Below are 25985 nucleotides of genomic sequence, written 5' to 3'. Positions count from 1 at the left end.
AATTTCATTGGTACTCTGTCTGCTGGAAGGAACGAAGCAGTCTGCTATCTGGACAGAATTACATCAAGAGAAATCTGGCATCTGATAAGTGGAATCTGAGTTAGGCCATGTGTCTGAGAAAAGGGATTATTCAGGATGAAGCTAGTGGATGCAGAGATAGAGTAATGACTGAGGCTGGGGGGACTTTCCCCAACAAGCAAAAAGGAAGAAAACTGAAGGTGGTATCAAGATTTAAATAGAAATAAAAATTCACCATTGAAAATTAGATTAAGGGTAGCTCTTGTCACTGATAGACAAGAAAACTGAGCAGAAGTATAAACAAGTTCAGATATATGGCAACCAATGAGAAACCCTTTGCAATGCAGTATTAAAGATAATTTTTTACTCTACACCAACACAAGCAGCTTATGTTCTGTCACTGTTGACATTTTCCATTAATATCATACTTAGCTGAGTAAAAAAGGGTTTATACCAGTTTATGGTAGTGCTCTTAAGTAACAGGAAATGTATTTTACTTTGTTATTTCATAGGAAAAATGCCATCAGTACTGGCCTGCGGAGCGCTCGGCCAGATATCAGTATTTTGTGGTAGATCCAATGGCAGAGTACAACATGCCACAGTATATTCTGAGGGAATTCAAGGTTACAGATGCAAGGGTAAGTCAACATAGCATTACATTTGTTCCTGTAAGTTTAAAAAAAAATGTTTATTTCTTTCTTTTTAATGTGTTCAGGTTTATTATTATTATTATTATTATTATTATTATTATTATTATTATTAAGAAAACCCTAGAGATATACTTTCTACAAGCAAGAATAAAAAATCAGATGAAGTTATTTTTAAATACATGGGATCTTTCTGTAGGAATGATTGACTTCATTCAGATCTAGCATCTGGGCAGCACAATTTTATAGTTCTGAATGATTTGTGCCAAAATACATTAGATTATTTGAGGACTATTTTTCTCTTTTTCCTCATTTTCCCTTTGATTATTATTGGGTACAATTTTTGCAACATAGAGTGTTGCTTTGTTGTTTTGCACCACCCTTGAGGCTGAGTGAGTATGAAGGTTAATATACTGAGATTTTAAAACTGCAAAGCAAATGATATTCATATGAAAAGCTGGACAAGCTTTGCACATTATGATTTGATTTTTCATGTAGTATATTTTCAGATCTCTAGTATATCTGCAGAGTAGATACATGCAGCTGTGACCTTAGCATCCTCATTTTCATACTTCATTTCTTATCTGAATTGCTGAGTCCAAAACTGAGTACTCATATAAGATTAAACATACATAAACTTTTAATATATATTTGGTATTTCACAGACTTGATTTCTAACACTTTGGTCTGTGTGGCAGGAAAACATATTGTCAGCCTCTGTTTCTGTGCAATAATACTTGTTCAAGCAAAATAGCAGGATGTAATGCCCAGGAATAACATGAGTGGCTACTTAAGAGTTGCCTGTCAGCATCTGAAATATTAGCCTTCCTCATGTTTAGCTAGACCACTGCTTTTAATGTGAACCTCAAATAAAATTGGATAATAATTGCATCAAGTCAGCCTTGAAGAACCTTTTGTTTGGTAAATGAGATTCAGCTGTAGATTTTTGTAAATTCTTACTACATTTCAAATAGAATGAAAATCAGATCCAATGTATCTACAGATACATTGGATCTGATTTTCATTCTATTTGAAATGTGTAAGAATCATATGACTCATATCTTCTCTAGCCTATTTGTGCTTAAGAGAAGTGGAGAACTGGCTCCTAGCATCAGTCTTTAAACACACTTGCAAGCAGAGATAGTCAAATCTAATTTCACTGCAAATATCCTGATAGTTTTAATTGATTTTCATTGCAAGTCTGTCTCAAGTTGGAAGAGTTATTATGTGACATAGTTCACAAAGCTCTGATCACAAAATTATAGTTATAACAAAAAGAAATAGCTGTAATTGAAGTGTCCCCAAATATTTTATATTTTAAAAAAGTCCTTTCAAGACTTTGTATTGAAGTAAAATATTTAGGCAAGTCTGCTTACCTACAGCTATCAAACCAGTAAAGGGTCAAATAATTAAATAATTAAATTGATGAGAACTAACTTTATTTAACATGATATTAATAAGCCTCTTTTAGAAAGCATTAGGCACATTGAAGGTCCTGATATAACATTTTCCTATCACATGTTATTACTTCTCAAATTTTAAGAATCTCTTTATCTTGATGGTCCAAATTTTGTTAAACTCCTCAATGAGCTGACAGCACCATCCTAAATTTTCCAGTTATGCTGGAAAACTATAGCTCCTTCCAAATTTACTGGAAGAAGTGGGAAATACTTACCAAAATGTACATTATAGATTTCCTCTTGTTAGGCTTTTGTGTCACACCCAGTTAGGCTTTTGTGTCACACACAGTAATTGAAATCGTTTGACTAAATTGTTGCACTCAAACGAGCAAAAGCTGGAGTGATTGTAAACGTCCTCTCTCCCTCTCATCTCCAAATCCATCTGTACTGATACAATACTATCCATGCTCTGGCAGAGCCAAGATGACCAGTTACTCCACAGGAACAAACAATGAGGCACTGTACCGGTGTAGGTGCCAGCACAAACTATCTGGTGTGGAACTCTCTTTTATTTCTGAAACTGAACTGTGAGTTGTCGTATGGTGAAATTGACCTCTGTAACTGTTTCAAGTTATTGCTTCTAACTGCTTTGAAGCTCAAGAGGTCAAATCAGTCTTATTTAAGGCTAAACTATTAGTGATGACTGTAAGAGAGTATTATCAATTCTAAAGTGTAATCAAAAGACAATTGAATATCCCCTGTGAGGAGGAAGAATAAATTCAAGCGGTCACTAAATAGGATAAAACATTAAAAGCCCACTGTGCCACACAGGGATTTGAAAGTACTTATTTTGACAACTGTGCAAACTGTCACAGTATTTAAAAGTAAAGATTTTAATAAAATTTGGCATTTGTATCTGGACTGCTGTTGGCAAGAATCTCATTAAAAGAAATCAACACTCTTTATAATGTCAGTAGCAGAGGGAGCTGTAAGAAATTGCAGATCAGTTCCCCATATGCTTTAATGCTAGTCTAACATAGACTAAGTAACTTTACTTCTCTGCTCATTAAATAACATTAAATAACAGAGGTTTATTGTCATTTCACAGACTTGCATTGGAATACTGAGTTACTTAAATCATGAAACATACTAATACAGTTGATATATACACACCAAAAAAGAAATATTTAGCATTGGATCTATTTATGACAGAGAAATGTGTTAACTTTCCAGTGATATACTGGACTTAAATAAATTAGTGTCTTCCTTACTTATTCTATCTGGAAAAAGTTACTGTTATTTAGTGTAAGTCCTATAAGGGTCATAAACTGCTGAATAGTTTCCATCTCCTTAACAGCATGTTGCAAGTAAGTCAGACTTCAAGTTTCCTTTCTTTACTTTAAAGAATGGAAGGCAATGGAATAGAACAGTTGTTTTGAAGGGAATCAACCTGTACTTGTGTATTCTTGATAAATTTATATCATCGGCCTAAGGCTATCTGGAGGATGCAATTTCATTATGTCTTTTTTGGAGAAAATGCGATTACGGAAGCCATTGTCAGAGATGTTTGTGTTAACAAAATGCCATTTTTGGAAGTAAACATTTAGTTCTTTGTGTTGATGCCCACAAGAAATCCAATTGGGTGAATATTTTCAAACATTACATATTTGTTGAAGTGGAGAAAACAATCTGTTTCACAGATACAGGCTGCTAAATTGTCACAGGGATCTAGTGGAAGTACACAGTAGGCGTGTCCTCTTATGGAGTAGTTGCTGGTGATCAGACACATTTTTTCTGTTTTCCTCACTTATCTGAGACACAGGAGGCAAAATTTCACAGAACCAGAGGAAATATAAAAGCAAATTATTGGGGTTTCCTTTGGTTATATTTAAAAGCACTTCTATATAATTTCAAAGGTCTGTAACAGTTGAATGCTTGTGGGCTAAGGAAAAAGAAAGAAAGATTGTTCTTGCCTCCAGCATAACTTGCTGCTTTTTGATGGGCATCTCCAGTAATAATGTTAATTTTTCATGAGTTTTACCTAGAAGAAAGTTCAATTTTTCACGAGTTTCACTTAATAGAAGACCATTTTGAAGACATGACAGGGTAGATGCTTAGAAAACATGATGTCTAGAGGCATCAGTTAACATCAGTATCTCATATTGCCATGATTTTGAACATTACAGTCATGCAGATTGACAACGTCAAAATCCTCAATGTATTAAAATGCAGAACAAATTTGCTTTATTCATTTGTATTGCATTTTTCATGTCCTGACTTTTTACACATTAAATAGGCTGATAGCACAAGTTGGCATTTAGTAATTCCAGTAGTTTCATTATAAAAATAACTATAATGCTGTATTCTACACTTCTAAGAAATACTGTTAGTATTCCTAACCACGGGGATTGAAGAGCTTCAGATAGCTTGTTTTGAGAAAGGAAGCCCTTCCTCTCAATTTTGACTAACTCCAAGCTGTTAGTGAATTAAATGAACCATTATTGAAGGGAAATTTGTTAAACAACTGGCTTGTTTATCCATTTTCTTCCAGGAAAAGTGTTTACCTCATAGAAAGCAGCTTACTATTAAAGATAACATCTGCAAGGAGGGCAATAACTAAACAAGTCTTATCAGTGAAGATATTCCTGCTGTGAAGTAGTTGAGCATATCTTAGAAATGGAAAGTCAGATTAGATGACCTTATTCTACCCGGTCTGTATATAAAGGAATTTGTAGTCCACAGGATTCAAAACATAGTATACCAAAAAAGTCATATACCCTGGCTGTTAAGGCTTTGGCCTCAGGCACACTTTTTACACCATCAGAATGCCAGACAACTGTCCTATGCAGTGTGGAAGAGAATCCATGCAATATTGTGAATGAATCTGATAATAATACTTCTGGGCTGATACAAAAGCTTCAATAGTAGTACTGCAATTGAAAGAGTTTCCATAAACGTAATCTTAGCCATTCCCCAGCTCCTCTCAAAATCCTTACTTTGCGATTGTCATTATGATTATTCGCTGACCAACTTTAAGCCACAGCAACATGCTTTATTTGTGTGTTTTTTTAAAGGATGGTCAGTCCCGAACAGTGAGGCAGTTCCAGTTCACTGACTGGCCAGAACAAGGAGTGCCAAAGTCTGGAGAAGGATTTATTGACTTCATAGGCCAAGTGCATAAAACAAAAGAGCAATTTGGTCAGGATGGACCAATTTCTGTTCATTGCAGGTAAGTAAACAAAGCTTAAAAACAAATTATAAGCAGATTTGGGTTTTTTTCTAGTTGATTGTTGACTCTGGCGAATTTATTTAAACAACATTTTAGAGGTGAGCTATCATATAATGTAATCAAATAGAGGATCTAAAATGGAACAACACGAACTGCTTTATGAAATGGGAACTGTTCTGTGATATTCCATTTATACAATAAATGGTTCTTCAAAAATATGTGGAAACATTTTTTTCACTTATAAATGCCTCTAATGCAGCATAAAAGCAGTCTGGTCAGTGCTGCACACAGAAGGCATAGGAAGAGCCTTATCACAGGCTGCTACATCTGATATTTTTTCCACTAGAAATTAAAAGTGAGGCTTTTACATTGTTGGGAATTATTTGCTGCAAGCAAGCTAGTTGCATCTCAGTGGCACATTGGTAGCAATCAAGCTAAGGCAAAAAAAAAAAAAAAAAAAAAAAAAAAAAAAAAAAAAACCAAAAAAAAACCCCAAACAATAAAGGTACCTATGTCAAGAAAGGGGATGGAATAGAAAGTGATGTTTAGAAATTTTGCCTGTCAAAGAAATCATTGAGGTTTGAGTTGATGAGTTCCAGCTTCAGAACTTTGTGCTCATTTTTGATGTGATGACTTCCCTCCTTTGCAATTGATATGCAGATGAAAATGGCTCGCGTGGTGGTTAGAAATAATTCAGCATTTAATATTCTTGTATTTTTTATTTATTTCCTCTGCAGTATTCTAGAGCCTATAGCAGATGGCCAAAAATAATATCTTTATCTCTTATGTCTTATTTAATAAATTGTTTTCTATAAATTCCATTAGGATCTTAGATACTCTTTTTTGTAATGTAAAATTTTTTTTGTAGATTAAATATTATTATTTATATTACAGAGATACAAAATACTGACACAGGTTGCAAGGTCTTACTCCAAGCCAATACTATCATGAAGACAAATGAATGAGTTTACTAGAGCCTAGTAAACAGAGAGAGAAAAATTTTCATCTTTCTAAAGTCAGGGTTAAACAGAAGTTGAGTTCTTTATGATCCTCTAATCTGAAAGACAGACAAAATAAATGTATTGGAATACTTGAATCCTACTTTTCTTGTGTGCCTAAATTTTTTATAGGCTGCTGAGGAGAATAGCATTGCAGAGCACTGATTGGGATTCATTACACAAGGGGGATGAAGAACAACCCAGATAAGAATAAGCCTTATTCTTCAACATTAATGAGTTTTGAGAGGACAGGGGTAATAAGGAATATTTATGCCTCTATGCAGATAAGAAAGCAAAGCGGTATTTTTATTCTAGGTTCTTTGTACCATGCACACTTGTCCACTTGTGACTACAGTGAATACTGCTTACAGTACATTACATATCCCTCCCAAATGGATGTAATCTTTCATGGTAAAATTATGGACTTCTACCACTGACTTTGCTAGAAACAAAGTCAAATGCAGTGTAACTAATCAAGACTTGTTTTTTAAATGTTTTTATCATTATTGTAATGACTGTTTAGGGACTGGTAATGCTAATCATCATTGCCAGTGTTAGTCAACTTACACAAACAGGAAGTGTCCCTAGCAAATTTAGTAAGTTTGCTTATTTCTTTCAGGAAACACAAGATCCTGGATACCTGTACTTTCCTAGTCTCTGAGGAATTACTAAAATAATGCCTCCAGTTTGTACCATGATGAGTTATACAGTGAATTAAAACTCTCCCAGTGTGATTTCCTTTGGGTTTCCCTTACACTCTACAATTTTCACAAGCTTGCTTTCTCTTTTCCACAGTGAACCCCCATAACCCACAACTCTAAATTTTCTTTTTCTGTAGCATTTTTATAGCATATTTTGACAAATAGGTCAGTGTGTTGAATTAAAAAATTTCTAACCTCATGAGGCAGAAACTTAAAACTATTTAAGAGACCAGTGGGCTATTCATCTTGAAGAAAAAATTCACTTAAATTGGTATTAGATATTTGTAGTATTTTTATTCTAGCTTTTAGCTCAAGACTGAGGGAGACCTTTTCCAGAACGCAGGCAAGATAAATTTGTAATAATAAACTTCTCTCTACAAAAAAATCAATACATCCACATAGTTCATTAAAGCATCTCAACTTTAGTTTCTAGTCTAAATTATAAATCACGGGGAGTCATAATGCATCATGAAGGATTTCTTTACTATAGAAATCCTAAGCATTTTTGGATAGGAATTGTTTTGATGTTAAAGCATGTTTGCCACTCTAAGGGGAACAGGATCAATTTCCTACAGGCCTTTCTCAAGACATTACCCCTGATGACCAATTAGGATTTGCAAGCATTGAGAGGTTCCCATATTAGTTTCTCTTCCTCATTAAGTCTCTCCTGGAGACTCCTGCTGATTTTTTAAGTACCCAAGCCAACAAATTAATTTCTTCTTTTTGCTTGAGATTTCCAAGTAATTTTTTTAAAGTAACAAGATTTGTCTAATACATGAGGCCAGAATCCTCTCACACATTTAGATTTCTTTTTTTAGTATTTAAATGGCAGAGCAGGAGAATGTAAAATGGTAGTCTGTGTTCATTCTCCTGGTGATTTTCTGGGCTCCTTAGTTTAGATCACACTGTCATCAGGTCTGTAATATACAAGCTGATTCCAACGGGCAGGTTCCAGGATTTTTCAGGATGTTTCTTAGGTTCTAGCTGTCTAATTTACCTCATCAGGTACCTTACACTACAATTGCTTTAGATGTCCAGGACTGTCATTATATCATATAGGTAAATCACCACTGACAACATGATATTCTGTCGAGTGGTGTGTCAGTTGTTCATTGGCTTCAGCAATCTGAAGGCACACAGCCTATGCAAAATTGATAAATCCAATTGCATATGTCTAATAGCCCTGGAAGATCTCTGACCTAGACCAAACACTAAAATACAATCATACAGTTTGAACATTCAATTTCCACACTAGTTTTGTGAATTTGCTGGATTTCTGTCATAATTCATAGGAATATTCAAGAGTTCTTCAGGATTTCCCTGTTGTTCATGCTGTTCCATTCATCTGTCTGGTCTCATGAATGTTCAGCTTTCCAAGGTTATCTGTCTGGAGAAAATTGTGAAATTAGCATCAACTGTGAGATAGATGACGAAGTGCTTGGTTTCCATCCACAGAAGTTCAGAATTAGAAAGTCTTTTTCTCTTTGTAGTTACCTGTCTCTTTTGCAAAGGATAATCGTCATGAATAAGTGATTGTTTAATTTTAAAAGTTGACAGCTATTGGCTCTATTGATGGCAAGAATTTCCATCACTTCTTGAGGGTTAAAGCTAATAGCAGAAACATAGGACAGAACAGAGAGCAAACAAGCCACATATATACTCAAAGAATATTTTTAATACTAATGTAGACAAACATGGTAAATGTATGTCAGCACTGGAAAGCAAAGATCCAGACTTCCAGACTTGAATACGACCTGAACTGAGAATTTTCTCTGTCCATTATTTGAATTGGACAATGTATGAACAAGTTCAATATTAAATGAACATCCATACTTCTAACTTAAAGTAGAAGGCAAAATAACACAGTGAAGATGTACAAAACAGGGCATATACTTGACGAACTAAAGTAAAGCAAGCAGTAAAATGCATTTTGGCTTCATTTTCTCCTGTCAGTTCCAATGTATGATATTGGCAACAAATGTTAACTTTTGCCTTCACCACGCAGTGACTATTGTATATCTGAATGAACAAACCAAGTCTTTGCAAGGAAGACTGGAGAGTCTGGATGTACTCAGTAGATGTAAGGTTAGCTTGAGTGCAGTTATTCTTTTGAATGCCATGTGGTAATTTGCTGTGGAATTTTGCTTAGTGGGCCTTTCCCCATATAGAAATTTATACACATATGGTGTGTTGTAACCACAAAGAATTTGTCAGCCAATTCTTTCAGAATTAACTGTAAAATAATATTTGTTTTTTCCTTTTATTTTCTCTTCATTTTCTTCAACAGTGCGGGTGTTGGAAGGACTGGAGTATTCATAACCCTGAGCATTGTGTTAGAAAGAATGAGATATGAAGGTGTTGTAGACATCTTCCAGACTGTCAAAATGTTAAGGACACAGCGGCCAGCCATGGTACAGACAGAGGTGAGTAAAACAGTATCCTTATGCAATGGTGATGGAAAAGAAGTGGTATTTACGCAAGCAAAAATATGCACAGATAAAGACTGTATAAAACATGCTTGCAGTTATATCTGAAGCCATATATTGGCCCTGTGACTAGAGGGTAAAATCTACCATGAAGGCATTGCAAGGACTATTTCCTGTTATTGCAGTAGTTACTGCAGGATGAGGAAGAAAAAAAAAATCATTTCAATAGTGGATCCTAAATTATGGTAGTTAAGAAAATCCATTTGTGAAGCATCACACATTTTTATTTCATCCTTATTCCCTGGCAGAAATGTGGTAGTAAAGAAGCAGGCAAATTCTTTCTGCAGGTGGATCCACGGATTTTTTTTTTCCACCCCTGGGAGCAAGGTCTTGATTATGTCTTCAGACTGACACTGTATTATTTTCATGGTTTTTTGTGTCACCAAGCAAGTGGCTCTTTGGCCTGAAAATCATAATGTAAATTCACCATTCAGGATAACTATAGTGTAAATAATTTCTATGCTATTAGGTGAGGAATAGAGAAATAAAAAAAGTAATAAGCAGCATAGACCAGTTGCCTGGGCTTTATGCTTGGAAATCCGTCACATCACAAAGAATGCTTAAACATTATCAGTTAATGTGCTTAATTTTTGCCATAATTTCTGAGCAGAAGAACTGGACAAAGCCAGGGCCAATAGGTTAGGAGAACCAACAAAAAGGGCAAGAGAAGGGAAACATTTTAGATCACACATTTATTAAGTATAATTTGATTGACACTGGCCTTTAAATTAAGTCTGTGAAATTTAAGATGGTTCCCCAGAGTTTGCCATTTTCCACAAGAAAATTAAACTTGTTCCATAGAAGCTGGGTAGTTCTACTTCTAAGAAGACAGCTTCATAAAAGCTTATATGAAAAATACAGATATTTATTTTTAATCTTGTCAGTTAGCCAAGTAAATCACTGTGACCATACTGAAGAGTTAATTCCATTTCTTTTCCATTACCATCATTCTTCTGGATAAGCAAAATGAAAAATGACTGCTTTCTGTCATTTTGCCTGCAAGAAATAACTAAAGTATACAGAAAACTATGCTTCTTTGAGCCTACCTGACAAATGCAGTGTTCAATTCAGCAATATATGCTCCCTCCCCCTGCTTTGACTTATTTCTATATGCTACCCTTCATCCCCACTGCTGAAAGCAGAGGTGTTCTGTATGCATTTCTTCCAGGATACTGTGGCAAACAAATCTCTCATTCAGTGTCATAAACTGCCAGGAAATCTAATCCTTATTAAACAAAGCTCTTTCATGTGGACCACACGTACACTTAGAATTCAGGTATATGTGTAATGTATTCTGCCACTGTTCTAACTATTCCAGCTAACAGAAATGAACTATGAGTAATCATACCACCTCAGTGAAGCAAATATCTGATTAGTTTCCTGGCTTACGAAAGAATTTTAATTGTGATCTTAACAACTGCAACCTGTACAGCTACCACATAGCACTATCAGAAAAATAAACAGAATCCCTGGTATTTTGGAGCAATTTCTTTTATGTTTGGGGTTTTCTAAATTTTTTACTTTTCTCCATTTAAACCAAGAATGGCAGTTAGAAATAAATATGTAGACATGCCATTTTAGTGTAAGTGTGCAACATAAATAAATGTGCAAAAGGACTGCTATATGGAGGTGAGAATAACACAAACTTACAAATGTTGGATTCATCTGAGGTATAAGAAAATTTCTCACCACACTAAACTTCTCTCTGTTTCCAGGTATAGGTTGAAATGAAGTCTGTTTTATGTGAATAAGGTCCTTTAGCTCCATATTTCTCCTTAGGTCTTTTTCTTGCCACAGGCCAAGGTATCTTCATATCTTCATCAAAGCCTTTATTACTGAAAGTTTGGGATTGCTTTTGGTTTCTTTACATGATTTTTAACCTGATGGCTTTCCATACAGAATTCCATATTCAAGCTGTGATGGCCCTTTTTACTTAGTGTTTTGTATTAGCTGTAGAATTCATTGTTTATTTGCTACTTATTTTCAAATACATGGGGGGAAAGCATACTAGCATGTTCCTATCATAAGGAAGCTTTATGCTGGTATTGTTTTAATCCAGAATAACAGACTGTCAGTAGGTGGGTATATAGTCTCTGCACAAAAAGAAGCTGCATTCTGTGGATTTTTTTTTTTTGCATTAAATGAATGTCTGTCTTCATCTGTTGTAACTCAGAGAGGTTTTCTGTTGGTGTCAGCAAGTGAATATTGCTGAACTGCAGATGCCTCTACAGTATATTTGTTTATAGCTACAAAATATTCACTATTATTTGAAAGAAATTAGAAACCTACCAACAAGCTGACTTTTTGATGCATTTGTTTTCTATTTTTCTTTCTCTAGGATCAATACCAGTTCTGCTATCGAGCCGCACTGGAGTATCTGGGCAGCTTTGATCACTATGCAACATAAAAACCCATTGTGGATTTTTATTGCAGGCCCTTTAAGATCCAGAGAGCCGCTTCTGAGCCATACAATGTGCTTTAGAAGTACTTCTTAACTCTTAGCTAAGGAGCAATTATTGGGGATATATAAAATAAAAAATAATAAAAAAAAAAGAAACAAATGAACAAAATATTGGGGATATATAAAACAAAAAAACAACAAAAAAAAACCCCACCCAACAAGAAGTATTCCATGTGGACCAAGAATTCACAGTTTAATAACCTAACCATAATAAAAGAATCCTGACCACTGAGGCGTCTGAAAGATCTCATTTACAGATACCTCAAGGGTTCGACATTGGTTGAAGTTAAAGGGAAGAGGAAATTTAATCAGAAAGAGTGATCATCTTATTCAGGATTACACGATTTTGCAAAGAGGAGTTTTGAGAACTGCAGTTCAGTGCAAGTGTTTGTTGCAGGCTTGGGTTCTGGCTTCTCAAACAAAGTGGACTCTTTACTTCAACATCACCGTTTCCCATCATACTGCTCATAATAACACTTAAGGGAAAATGTGGGAATGTTTAAAAAGAAAGTCCTTGATTTAGTTTTTTAGTATTGTAAAGATACTGCTGACCTGTGCTTCATTTTTAACTGTGTAAACTTTTTCCTTTTTTTAACAAGAGTTTATCATTCAATGAAGTGAATTAAAGAAAAGGTTGCATAACTGTTAATATTTTTGTTTAAAAATGTAGATTTTTTTTTTTTAAGCTGTAGAACTGTTATCTGTAATATTGTGCTGTAGAAATGTTAGATACTTTGAAAATTTGCACATTTTTGTGCAGTCCTACAGTACCACAGTCTTGTTAGATATGAATTTTGTAGTTTTATTTGGGTTTTTTTTTCTTTAAGAAAATATTCATTGTAATCAGTTAAATCAAAATGGGGCTTTTGGTTTATTTTGGAATCAACAGGGAGGCGCAAAGTATAAAGATGCTGCTAGCACATACACACACACGCACACATATGCACATGCACACTCACACCCTCTCTCTTTTATATATATATATATATGTATTACTGTCTATCCTTTTTTGACTCTCTGTAATAGCTGCAGAGAATACAGATGGATTCAGATACAGTTTCACACACATGCCCATAAACATATTAGTCTTTACATACCTGGATTTATGAAAGCATTGGGAAAGTTTTTCCATATACTGCAATTATATCAGACTACAATTTGATCATCTCTGCATTTTTAGGTCCATAAACTTCTGTTTGAAAGGGAAGTGAGGAATGCACATCATTGATATTTGAATGCCATCTCTATCCCAAATAATATTTCTGTCCACATTTCCACTTGAACACACACACATGCACACATACAGAGCACACACATGCACACACGCACACAGAGTATGTGATTTAGGCTTCAAGTGAAGTTCAATATTTGTAACACTATAGTGCAATAAGAAATCATATTATTAAATGTAGGAGGTGTGCATGTGGGAAAGGTCAGTGCATATCCCTTTAGGAGGGGAGAATGTTGTAATATACTAGGTATTAAGATGTTTTAAAATTGTATTCAATAGTATACTGTCTATAGTGTGTGCTATATAATTTACATTTATCGTATGTAACAGGGCAAAGCCAAACACACATTGCTCTGTGAAATCAAACGTTTTGTGGCATACAGCATTGTTTGGGGATGCTGGGGTTTATTTTAATTTTACATTTAGAGTGCCTTATATTTGATGCCTATTTTGAATAGTATTTCTTTAAGTTAGCCTTCATTTGTATTTAGTTTAGTTTGTTTATATATCTGTTGTTCTTTTCAAACATTTTAATACATGTACCAGACAATTTTGAAAAATATGCATTTCCAGTTTCTAATCAAGTATGGATGGTAATAAATGGTAACCCAAAACACATAGGTAGTCAAGGCCCTTTATCTTTCCATATTTCTAATAATGGAATAGCTCACAAATTGGAAATCTATTTCTGGTTAGCTTTTCAAACCTACTTTGTCACCGGTTATAGTGTTATCTGTCATTGCCAAGCTGTAGCAGCACAGTAGCAGCAGCTGACATCAGCAGTGCTTATGCGTCTTCTTTTTTCTTTTCTTTTCTTTTTTTTTTCAAATTTATTTTGGGCCAAGTCCTGCTCATTCACTTGTGTCAACAGATTGCTAAAGTCAAACCCTTGCTTTCAGTGGGAAGGTTCATGTAAGGCTAGCAAGACTGAGCCCACATGGCACATTGGAGATTGACAGATTTTATTCCAGGAAAAAGGAAAACTGTCTAAACAGCACAAAGTACTTTTTGAGACTCTTTCTAAAATGCCATTTACATTGACCTTGGTCACCATGTGTTCTGCCATTGTTAGTACATCAGTATCAAATGATGCTTCCTTTGGGGTTTCAAATAGGAGCATTGCTGTGGCTTCTCCATGTGGCCTCAACACCTTTAGTTCTTCTTCCAATTTCCCCACTCCTATGAGAAATAAAAATAAGAAAGACCAAATTCCAGAAATTGTATTTGAGCACTTTTGTAAAGAAAAAAAACAACAACCCAAACCAAAAAATCAAAACAGAAATATAAATAAATATATATATGGAATAGAAGTATTATAGAAGGCTACCTCAGAATGAGATTCTAGAACTTACATCTAAACCAGAGAAGAATGTGCACTATGTTTCTTTCTCGTCTTCTTTCTTGGTTTATACGTTGAAATAATTATTGAAATGCCAGGTTATGTAGTGTGGTCGTGTTATTCAACTCAAATATAGGAATTCAGAAATACAAAACAAAGTGTCATTTTGAAAACATAGACTGAGAAAGGTTCCTGCACACTGGATCTGTACACAGATCAGTGCATTTTCCCTATCAGACTGTCTTGCAAACTCCAACAAAAATAAGGGAGTAAAAGAAATACAAAAAAGCAGAGCCAGTTTGTGAGAAAAACTGTTGTATAATTAAATACTCCTTTCAGGTTTTTTGTTTCTTACGACAGCTCTTAGCATCATTGATGTGCATTCCACTTTCTGTATTCTAATATATGCATTCTACAGTTAATTTAAATTGTGAGCATCTTTGTCTACATACATCATACATTTCCAAGCTTAAAATTGGTTTCATCAGCATAACCAGTACGGTGCTATTATTTACGTTTGTATGTGTAGTTATGTCTAATTTTGTAATTAGTTGCAATGGGAAAAAAACCCCACAAAATATATAAAAATGATTTATACAGAAGTTTAATTTAGCTCTTTTTAAAAAATTTATTTGTGTGGTTAGATAGCGGAGAAGATGGCTGGAGGAAGGAGTGACCTTCTAAGGAGATTTGCACTTTCTATATATACCTTTGTACTATGCACTGCCCTATTGATTCTACACCCAATAATAACTTGAACCCATCTGTAAGAAATTGCTTACAAAATCCACTTGTATGTATTTAAAAGACACAGAACATATAAAAAGGAAAAAAAAAGCAACTGCTTTTTTTCTTTGTTTCCTTTTAGTCTCTCCCATTTTTCTTTATGTTTATTTTTCTTCTTTCTTTTTTTCTTTTTTCTTTTTTGTTTTTTATTTTTTTTCCCCTTGGTGCCCTGATACTCCACAGATATCAGAAGGCTGCAGGTCTCATTATAACCATCCATTATGTGGCTTTGCCATTCAAGCTTGGAGTGTCTTTACAAAGATAATAAAAACTTGTGTTCTTTGCTCTTGTTTTGGATGCATAGACTGAAAAACTTTAAAAAATTACCTTGTAAAATGGCTTGTTAAAAAAGATACAATTACCTCTAATTAGTAGTACGCGTAAATGTTTTACAGAATGAAAGGCGTGCTTTTTATTTTCTTACTTCGTTACATTGGTGGCAAAAGGAAGTCTGTATGAAAATCAGTTCTTTGCTGACACAAGTTCCATTTGTTACAGATGAATTCTAATAAAATGTCAGTGTTATGCAGCCCTGGTCTTCTTTCTTAAGCAGTACTTTTGAAATCAGAACTTGTTTGGTCCCTCTTGGTGATGAAGGAGTTTAATTGAAACTACAAAGCAGTCATTAATCTTCTTAACCAGCTGCTGGACAGTGGAAAATGCATTCTTAGGTTAGCAAATAAATATCATCTTCAGCAGCAAGCTTTGAGCCAGCATAGGCAAACCCTTTGGCATAATTTCTTATAATTTCACGAGTTTAATTGAAATTACCACACTTTACATGCCTCTGGAGTTCCCCTTTAGAAATGTGTGCTTTAGAAATGTATCACTACACTGAGAAGATAGATTCTTCTCCATTCATAGGTGCAACTCAAAGAGAGCAAAATATCCACACATTTGTGGTAAATTATGAATTTTTAATTCCTGCAGATTTGGCAGCTTCTGGGGTAAATCCAAAGTCACTTGTCAGAATTCAGTCCCTGAAATTGTGATAAGCTGTCATGAATTTTGACTGATTTCTGTTATGCACTGTATATGCAGTGAGTGCAAATGTGAGTCTTTGAGGCTACTATCCAAATACTGTGGTAGAGTTTTTTAACATGTTGGAAAAGTTTTAGATGAATGAACACACCAGGTGTATCGAGGCAAGCTACAAGGGGCATGGCATGGCAATCTATACAAAGAAAACAAGTCTTGCTCTGCCTGCTTGTTTTGAAAGAAGGCAGGTTCTGTCTCCAAGATTACTTTGTAAGGGAATACAGTCTATTAGCAATTAGTATTAAGTACATGTTAATAAAAAATTCTCTGTGCTGGAAGGATGTGCAAGACATTAACATTAGGATGATTTCTAAGAACGTGTATTGTTCTTGGCCTAATTTCCACTTGAAGATGGTGATAACAGTGTAAATGTGAAGCCTTGGTATTCTTACAGAGGCCTATTAATGTTTTTCCACTGACTTCTGTGGATTTTACAATTACTGCATTGCAGGCTGCCTTTGACTTGAACCTTTTTTGCGTAGTCTGTGCAAGGTGGTTTAGAGCTGTGTTATGTAAGGGTTTCTTTAACTATCTGAGTGGCTTTAGATGGTACCCTTTAATGTCAGCATTGACTTCTTTGGATTTTCCTGTTCTGTGCGTCTAGCATGGACCATAATAAAGTGTGAAAATGAGTATTGACAAAAATATTTGGCTGTGTATGGCTTAATAACTTCTAAGTTAATGGGGTTTTAACAAAAGCAAGTTCTAATTCATTACTAACATAGAAAAAAGATGCTCAGAAATGCTGTTGAGATGGGAAATTAATCTATCTCAAAGCAAAGCAATAGCTACAGATCTTCAAACACAATAACATTTACATCTTTCCTACATTATCCAATCACTTGGACCAAATTCCCAAATTTCCAGAATCTTTAGTGTTCATTAGTATCTCTCCAAATGGGTCAGTCCTCATTCTAAGGTAATAAGGGATTTCCATCTCTAAATTTACTCATTGCCTGCTCTTCCTAGTCTGTGCAGATGGAAGTGGGACAGAAGGGAGCTATTGGTAATGGAATAAACAAAGTACTGAAAAAGTAATGATAAGGAAGGTATGAAAATAAATCATTCCTTAACCAGTGACCAGAAGAGTTCATTAACAACTGGATCTGTACCTAGTGATCCCTGAAGAACATTATAGCCATCACTGGTCAAAAACAGAAAAGGAAAAAATCTTTCTAGAAATTGCTGTTCTTTTTTACTTCAGATGCAAACATGCTCTTTCCCTCCCACACCTCTTAACTGGTTTTATAAGCAGATTGAAGTTAAATGATTTTTCACAGACTTTGGAATTTTGAGGAAAATAACCAACAAATTTGCTGAAGTGAAAGCCAACATACCATTGATAAATCACTTCCTCTTCCACAACACTTAACATGAAAAAAAATGTATCTTGCCCATGGAATTGCTGAATTCTATGAAATAACTTTGCATTTTGAAACCTTGAAATATGATGGCTTTAGCTAATGAAACTTCAACAGCACTGAATCGAATTGGCAAAAATGTCCACAGAAGATACCAAATATTGTCAATATTACTTTCACTGTCAAAGAATATCTTTGAAGCAATTTCAGAAGTTTGAAAGACTGGTATTTTTATCATTATTTCACTTTGCATGGGGAAACAAAACACTGATGAAGTGTGAGGTCATAGCAAATTTTCATGCAAAGACCTGTGGCAAATTTATATTGTATGTTTAAAATTTAATTTTCGTTTACATTTTTTACTACATTTTATTTGTTTATTTTAATTTTTTCCCCTTTTTCTCAAGGACTATCTATTAATGCAGTGCTGCAGCTGCTGCTGCAACTGTTTGGAAAATTACTTGATTCAAAACCTAAAGGATTTTAATATCATAGCTATGTAAGAGATTATATGATATATAATTATATTATATATCATATAATATTCAAGACAATTTCTTTTTATACTGTCCTGTGTTTTCAACAAGTTGGTTCTGTCATCCAAAACTGCACAAGAAGAGCACCACAGTAAGACACAAAATGTTTTTCTATCACTAATGCAATGAGTCAAGATGGAAGGAAACATCTGCTGACTAGCTTTCAGAGGAAAGCAGAATGATAACCTGCAAATGAGACATTGTAGTGAATAGAGATCATTTTGCATCTAGACTATAAATAGGATGCTTTTGAACTCAAAATGCATTCAGCTTGCTTCTGTCAGCAGAAGTCTTAATTATTGTAGCTGGAACAAGCAAACATCCTTTCTTTGCCAATAAAAGTACTTCATTGTATATTCAACAGCCTTATTGGATATAGAATGTAAACCTTTAAAGTCAAAACTGCCTGTAAATGCCTTTCCTTCTCTCATACATAAAAACAAGAGAACAGAACACAAGATTTTCTCCATTGGAAGAAATTATTTGAAAACGCATCAAAGTTTCTATGCTTCCGGTCTTCAAAAATCCAGTTTGCTCTTAAATCTAAGGGAGCTGTATAAACTCAGCATTCTACTGTAGCAGGCAATTTACAAAGACAAGTTCTCATCCATGCAGTAAAACAAAACAAAACATCATCTAGAAGCTCCAGGTAGGATTTTCAAGTTCACAAGCCACTTCAGCACCATCACTGACACTGAATCCAAACCAACCAGCTTGCACTACCACTGCAAGGCATCTAGTTCAGGCTTTGTGGTACTTTATACTAAGCACACCAAAACCACCAGAAATAGTGACTGTTGTTGGGTACGTCACTGAATACAGATATGGCAAAACAATAGTCTTTCACTGGCAACAACAAAACCATGTGCTTCTGTTTCACACACAATTCTTATCAATGCAACGTCCTCTCACCAGCCCACACTTCCAAAGAGTATTTTGTGAGCATTTCACACATCCACACATCCTGTCTGGATTCCTTTCATTCCATTTTTTCCATAAAAGTTCCCTATTCAATTTTCATCAAATGCTTATTTATACTTTTTATTTGATTATTTCATTTAAAGCTTAGACCCTCACAGTTCTAGAGAATACTTACCCGATTTACAGCACCTTGCAGAAAACTAAAATGGCAGATTGAGGCCCAAACCCACATACCTCAGCCTAGAGGGGGAAATACATTCCGCCACATTGTAGAATAAGGCTGCAGAGTAAGTCCTATGTAATCCATAGCCATCTGAGCAGCATATCAGAATGGTGAAGTAGATCTCTCTCTCTTCTTAGATAAAAAAGAGCTAAAATGTAGACTTCTATTTAAATCTAATATAGGTATGGGAAACAATATTCCAAGTGGCATTTGGGGTGGTTTGTGTTTGGTTCATTTTGATTTGATGGTTGTAGGGCTTTTTTAAAAAAGACAATATTTATTCAAAAGTAGAAGTTGGGGGTTTTCAGAATTTGGGTGGGTTTTTTTTTTTGTTTTGTATGGTATTGAGTTGGTTTTCCTCATAGCAACTTTTATGTTACTTTGTTTTAGATTTGTGACTGAAACAGTGTTGATAACACACCAGTGTTTTACTTACAGCAAAGCAGTGCTCAGGGTGTTGACGTCATTGCTCCATTAGTCTGGGGATATACAAGAAGTTGGTAGAGAACACAACTGGGACAGCTGACCAAAGAGAAATCCTATACCAAATAATGTTGTGTTTGTCAATAAAAAGGGGAGTAAACCAAGAAGAAAGATGGATGTTCTGAGTTAGGCATTTGTCTTCCCAAGCAGCCATTGCATGTGATGCCTTGCTTTCCTGGAAAGGGCTAAATATCTGCCTGCTGATGGGAAGCAGTGAATTTCTTTGTTTTCACATGCACCATCTAGTCTGCATGTGGAACAGTCTTTATCTCAACCCATTTTTAATTTTGCCCCTCCGATTCTCTCCCCATCCCACTGAGGGGTGAAGTGAGCAAATGGCTGTATAGAGTTTAACTGCTGCCTAGGATTAGCCCACAGCATTTGGCTATAGATTTTTATTGGTAGTTGTAACCTCATTGACATTGACCAGAAATTTCAGATGATCTTCTTGGGGACACAACTGCAGAGAAACATTGCAGACTCTGTGCAGAAGCAACAGAAAGAAAACAATGGTCAAGCACAGGGGTTACAAAATGGGAAACAGAATATTACTGTCTAAAATTTAGATAAGGTGCAAGGGATAAACACTGCAGCAAAGATATTAACTCTATTAACTTTAACTGACTAAAAGTCAGTTTTTGCAAATACTATAGAAAAATACAAGTCTACAAATAAACCTCACAGATGAGGACTTTGGTGCTTCAGTCAAGAAGACATTGCTCTTGCACACAGTACTCACATGAATGCATCGCCAGCATTGGTGTCTCTAGCTAATTGAATAATTAATCCAAGGTGGAAAGCCTTTTCAACAAAGTGAAAGAGCTACTATCCTTCCTGCATGCTACTTCTTAGATCAAATGCATGTACAAATACATTTAAGATAAGAGAACACATTTTAAGCCTTTTAAAAATAATTTTAAAATTATGAATATTTATTTCTTAAATAGATATAAATTAACAATCTAATAGAAAACAAAATCCTGTCTTCAAGAAAAGATTTTAATTTCCTGTTTTGATTTCCTTACTAATGGAATTTTAGCTAAGTTATATCAAATAAGTAATATACCAAATACAAGATGCTTGGTAAATATCTGATGTTTGGTAATTATTTAAGGAGGTGCGAAAAAGTTTGTGTAGGCTTTTTATATGTCTGACTCATTTAACACATGCACTCTTTAGAAGTAAGGAAAATGAACATCAGGGCTCTGTGCACAGGAAGGATTTTTCATCTCTTAAAATTAACAGTACTACATTGAAAATTAGGGAAATAGAATGGATTTAGAAATGCTGTTAATTTATTCCTTCAAAGTGTTTTGTTACATTACTGTTCCTTGACAATGTCTTTTGAGGACCCAGCTGGACAAACTCCTTTGCCTGATGACAAAATTGTTATTTCAAACAAATAAATAATATTTTGTGTGATTGTGTTAATTTCAGAATTGCTAGAAGTAAATTCTGAAAGGACTATAAGAGTAATTACCTGATGAAAGTTGTGTTATTTTGTATATATACATGATCTGTTCTACACAAGATATTGCAGGAAGAAAAGTTAGAGAGGCTTTTGCATTACAGGTTTTTGGAAGTGTTTCATCAAATGGAATGTTAAAAGCTTAGACATGTTAGAAGACTTTCTAGTGAATTTGCTCACAGAAGCAACACACAGTTAATTACACACGTTGGTTTGGTTGTGTTTTTCATTGTTTTGTTTTGGTTTTTTTCTGTTTTCCTTTTCAAAAGAAGAGAGAGAGATGTATGTAATAAATTCTGTTGATGGCATCCACTCTAGGTAGTTCCTGGTATCACTTTAGTATGATTTATATTTTGCCCTTGCTCTCCTTTTAATAGCTATAAGAGGGAGATTAATATCAATGTGCTTTGGCTATTTTGACAGAAATTTCCTTTGGGCAGAGATTTTACTTACCAATAAGCACACACCTGCATCAATCACTATAAAATACAAAAAAAATTATTATTTAATGGAATGCTACAGAATCAAATAACATAAATTCAGAATCAACAAGCTCAGGCAAATCCTTGGAAAATGGAGAGGCAATGAAATTTAATGTCAACATAAACTTCACAAAGTTCTTCCCTCCCTCCTTCATCAATGCAATAGGATACTAAAACAATTATTGAAGCAAGTTATTTTTTCAAAGGGAGGAGACAAGAAAGATAAGTTTAAAAAAAAAAAGGGGGTAGTGAATTTTTTTCCTCTTGGTACTAGTTAATTAGCAGTTCTCCGTATCTGGCAGAAAAGGAAGCTGGGGAGGAAGCTTTGAACCGGATAACTTGATGGCTTTATGGAAATACTTAGAATGGAGTGGCTTCGAAAAGCTGATGAAGGCTTTTTTTCCATTGACATATGTGTGAACATAGAGCAAAACAAGTAACTTTTTCTACAAGGAAAGCAATATCTTCTAGACGAGCAAAAGATGTAAAAAGAATGGACGTCAGAACGCTTGTCATGAAGCAAAAGCTGAGTGTGTTCTGTTTTCAAAGTTGTATACAATGACTGCGGAATAACTTACAGATTCCCACGAGTCAGGAAAATTTGAAGAGACTACATCTTAATCAAAACCCTGACCCACCAGAACTATGTGGTGTGCCTATTCTCCATGGCAGAGCTGAAGGCTCTCATAAACACAAGGTTTCACTCATTATAGAATTATGACAGGTTTCTCAGCCTCTTCCATATTATATATACATAATGGAACAGTTTATATTTAGCATCTTCATACAGCACTTACAGGGTGGCCAGAGTATCAGACACAGCCAGCATAACTTTAGGAGGGGAAGGTTGTGTTTGACCAACCTGGTGTCCTAGTGACTAGATGACCTGCCTGGTGGATGCAGAAAAGGCTGTGGATGTTGTCTATTTGGACTTCAGCAAGGCCTTTGACACCATCTCCCACAGCACACTCCTGGAAAAGCTGGCAGCCCACGGCTTGGACAGGAGCACTCTGTGCTGGGCTCAGAACTGGCTGGATGGCCGGGCCCAGAGAGTGCTGGTGAGCAGTGCTGCATCCAGCTGGGGCCAGGCACCAGTGGTGTCCTCAGGGGTCTGTGCTGGGGCCAGCTCTGTTCAATGTCTTCACTGATAACAAGGATGAGGGGATTTAGTCTTTCATTAGTAAATTTGTGGACGACACTAAGCTAAGAGTGTGTGTTGATCTGTTGCAGGGTAGGAGGGCTCTGCAGAGAGACCTGGAATGGTTGGATAGATGGGCAGAGTCCAATAGGATGAAGTTTAATAAATCCAAGTGCTGAGCCCTGCTTTTAGGCCACAATAACCCCCTGCAATGTCATAGGCTGGGGATAGTGTGGCTGGAAAGGGACCTGGTGGTGCTGGTGACAACCGACTGGACGTGAGCCAGCAGTGTGCCCGGGTGGCCAAGAAGGCCAAAGGCATCCTGGCCTGGATCAGGAACAGTGTGGCCAGCAGGAGCAGGGAGGTCACCCTTCCCCTGTACTCGGCACTGGTGAGGCCACACCTTGAGTGCTGTGTCCCGTTCTGGGCCCTCACTTTGGGAAGGACCTTGAGACACTGAAGCACGTCCAGAGGAGGGGAGCATGGTTGGTGAAGGGTTTGTGAGGAACGACTGAGGGAGCTGGGGGTGTTTAGCCTTGAGAAAAGGAGACTCAGAGGTGACCTTATCATTCCTTACAACTCCCTGAAAGGTGGTTGTAGTCAGGTGGGGGTTGGTCTCTTTCTCCAGACAGCAACTGACAGAACCAAAGGAAACAGACTTAATGTGCTCCAAGGGAAATATAGGTCAGGAAAAAGTTTTTTTACAGAAAGAGTGATAAAGTTCTTGAATGGCTTGTCCAGGGAGGTGGTGGAGTCACCATCCCTGGATACGTTTTAAAAAAGACTGGATGTTGCACTTGGTACCATGGTTTAGGTGAGGTACGGGGTTTGAACTTGATGATCTTGAAGATCTCTTCCAGCCTAGTGATTCTGTGATATTTGTACCTCACAGCCCATAATGGCTCTTTCTGTAACAGTTCTATGACATGCTAAGATATTATTTCTGTGTTGTGCCTGTAAACTGTGCAATGTTTGCCTATGTATGCAAATATTTGTCTACTCGATATTTTAAGTCAGTGTTTAAATTCCTTCAAGACTATACTCAACTGCCAGCTATTTCAGATGCTAGTGTATTTAACATCTAATGCAACAAAGCAGCTCAAACTCAAACTGGGAATCTTACGGAGCAATTCTCAAAGTGACTATTCCCATGCTCTTTTTTCCAGTTCAGTCCAATATTGTAGGTAAGTTCAGAACAAATTTTAAAACTTCAGTTACAACATGCAGTGGGAGGTGGAGTGCAGATTTGATGAATAGCACAGATACCCAATGGAAAACTGGTAGGCTCCTGAGAATTCTGGGATAGCTGCAACTTATTTTTGCCACCATTCTCTTTGCCCAAGTGAAGGCAATTCTAATTTCCAGGCCATTTCTTATCAGTAACATAAGGGCCTTTACGTAAGCATAAAACAGAGGAAAACCTATCTCATGTTATCAGAGGAATTTGGGAAATTTCCTCTCAAAGCACATGCAATTCCTGCAGGAGCATCTGTCCATTCAGGGTATCAGCAAAACAACTCAGTTGAGTTTGCACCCTCCTTGTAGACATGGGTTAGCTTTAAGCTGATTTATTTCAGCGAAGTCATAAATAATGGAATCATTAGGATTGCAGGAAGTTTCAGGTCACCCAAGAAATTGAATATTGTTTTTCCCAGGTGATATTTAGTCCAGAGGTGATTAGAAACTACATACTGTTAAAATTATTACTTGGTTTGTTTCCAGTAGGACTACTGAAATTTAGTTGGAGGCTTGTAGCTAATGATACACTTCAGTCAGTACTGGGTCCAACCCTGTTCAATATCGCTGTTAATGAGCTAGATCATGAAGCAGGATATACCTCCAGAAAGCTTGCTGATGACACCACTGGGAGTAGGGACCAGACAACTGTGATGCTCATCAGAACCTCAACATAGCAGAGAAATGAGCTAACAAGACCCACATGGAGCTCAAGAAAGGCAACTGCTAAGACTTGCACTTGAGAAGGAATGAATCTCAGCCGTTTGTTTGGAAAGTAGATTTACATAAAAGGCCATGGGGTCCCTGGTTGTTGCCAGCTTGAACAGGAACCACAAATGGGCTCTTGTCACAAGAAATGCTAATAGTATCCTGAGAAGCATTAGGCAAAGGCTTGCCGTCAAGTCAAGGGAGGGAACCCTTACCCTCTGGAGTACTCTGGAGTCCCCTTCTGGGCTCCCCTGTACACGTGACACATGGACACACTGAGAGCCCAGCAAGGGGCCACACAGATGATGATGCATGGGAGCACAGGAGCATCTCTCCTATGAGGAAAAGCTGAGAGAGCTGGGACTGTTCAGCTTGGAGAAATTAAAATCCAGAAGGATCTGACTACTGTATATACATGCCTGATGGGAGGGTGGCAAAGGTGATGGAGTCAGGTTCTTCGCAGTGGTGTCCAAGGACAGGACCAGTGGCAAAAAAAAAAATGAAACAGGTAATTCTGTCTGATTGTCAGATATTTTTTTCATGGTAAGATTTACTGAGCCCTGACACAGGACAGTATCCAGTTGAGTAACTCCAAGGATAGAAATTCTACCACCTCTCTGGGCAACCTGTAAATGGTAATCCTATGTGAGCAGTGGGGTTGGACCTGTTGATGTCCATGGGTCTCTTCCAACTGTAACTATTTGTATATGAAACATAAAATCCACATTTTAGAGAAGAACCAGAAGCTCTCTAGGGTCAAGTTTCTTATCTCACTCAATGTCATTTTCAGTTTTTGAATTTCAAAACATAACAAGGCAAACAGAACAATTTTTATTTAACACACATTTCTCAGGAAATGAGTGTTGACTGCCTTCAGTCATACCATCACGTGTATACCTCCACAAATGTGTATTTATTGTGCATGCATGAACACAGTACTGTTGTTCTTAAAATTTGTACTCAAAGATGTTCTGTTTATTTTAGCTTTACAGAAAATTTGTGTCATTTCTGTTTTTCTTTTTAGGTGCTTGATCTGTTTAAACAGGACATTTTAGTAGCATCATTTTTAACTAGAACCTTTATTTCATCCTTTCT

The 25985-nt window shown here is 36.1% G+C and overlaps 1 protein-coding gene across 27 annotated transcripts in view; it reads left to right on the top strand.

Annotated features, from left to right (window-relative positions):
• The window catches only part of PTPRD (protein tyrosine phosphatase receptor type D), a 1155490-nt gene extending 1139665 nt beyond the window's left edge, over nucleotides 1-15825 (top strand). For all 27 annotated transcript variants that reach the window (XM_064404736.1, XM_064404735.1, XM_064404734.1 and 24 more), the window contains 4 exons: nucleotides 531-656; nucleotides 5140-5294; nucleotides 9281-9416; nucleotides 11818-15825. In XM_064404736.1, the coding sequence (XP_064260806.1) occupies nucleotides 531-656; nucleotides 5140-5294; nucleotides 9281-9416; nucleotides 11818-11886 (486 nt within the window). In that variant the 3' untranslated portion in view covers nucleotides 11887-15825. The remainder of the gene's footprint in view (nucleotides 1-530; nucleotides 657-5139; nucleotides 5295-9280; nucleotides 9417-11817) is intronic.
• Nucleotides 15826-25985: the final 10160 nt, after the last annotated feature.

Source organism: Passer domesticus, chromosome Z (genome assembly GCF_036417665.1).
Source record: "Passer domesticus isolate bPasDom1 chromosome Z, bPasDom1.hap1, whole genome shotgun sequence".
Taxonomy (NCBI): domain Eukaryota; kingdom Metazoa; phylum Chordata; class Aves; order Passeriformes; family Passeridae; genus Passer; species Passer domesticus.
The sequence above is the reverse complement of the archived record's forward strand: the minus strand, read 5'-3'. Positions and strand labels throughout refer to the sequence as shown.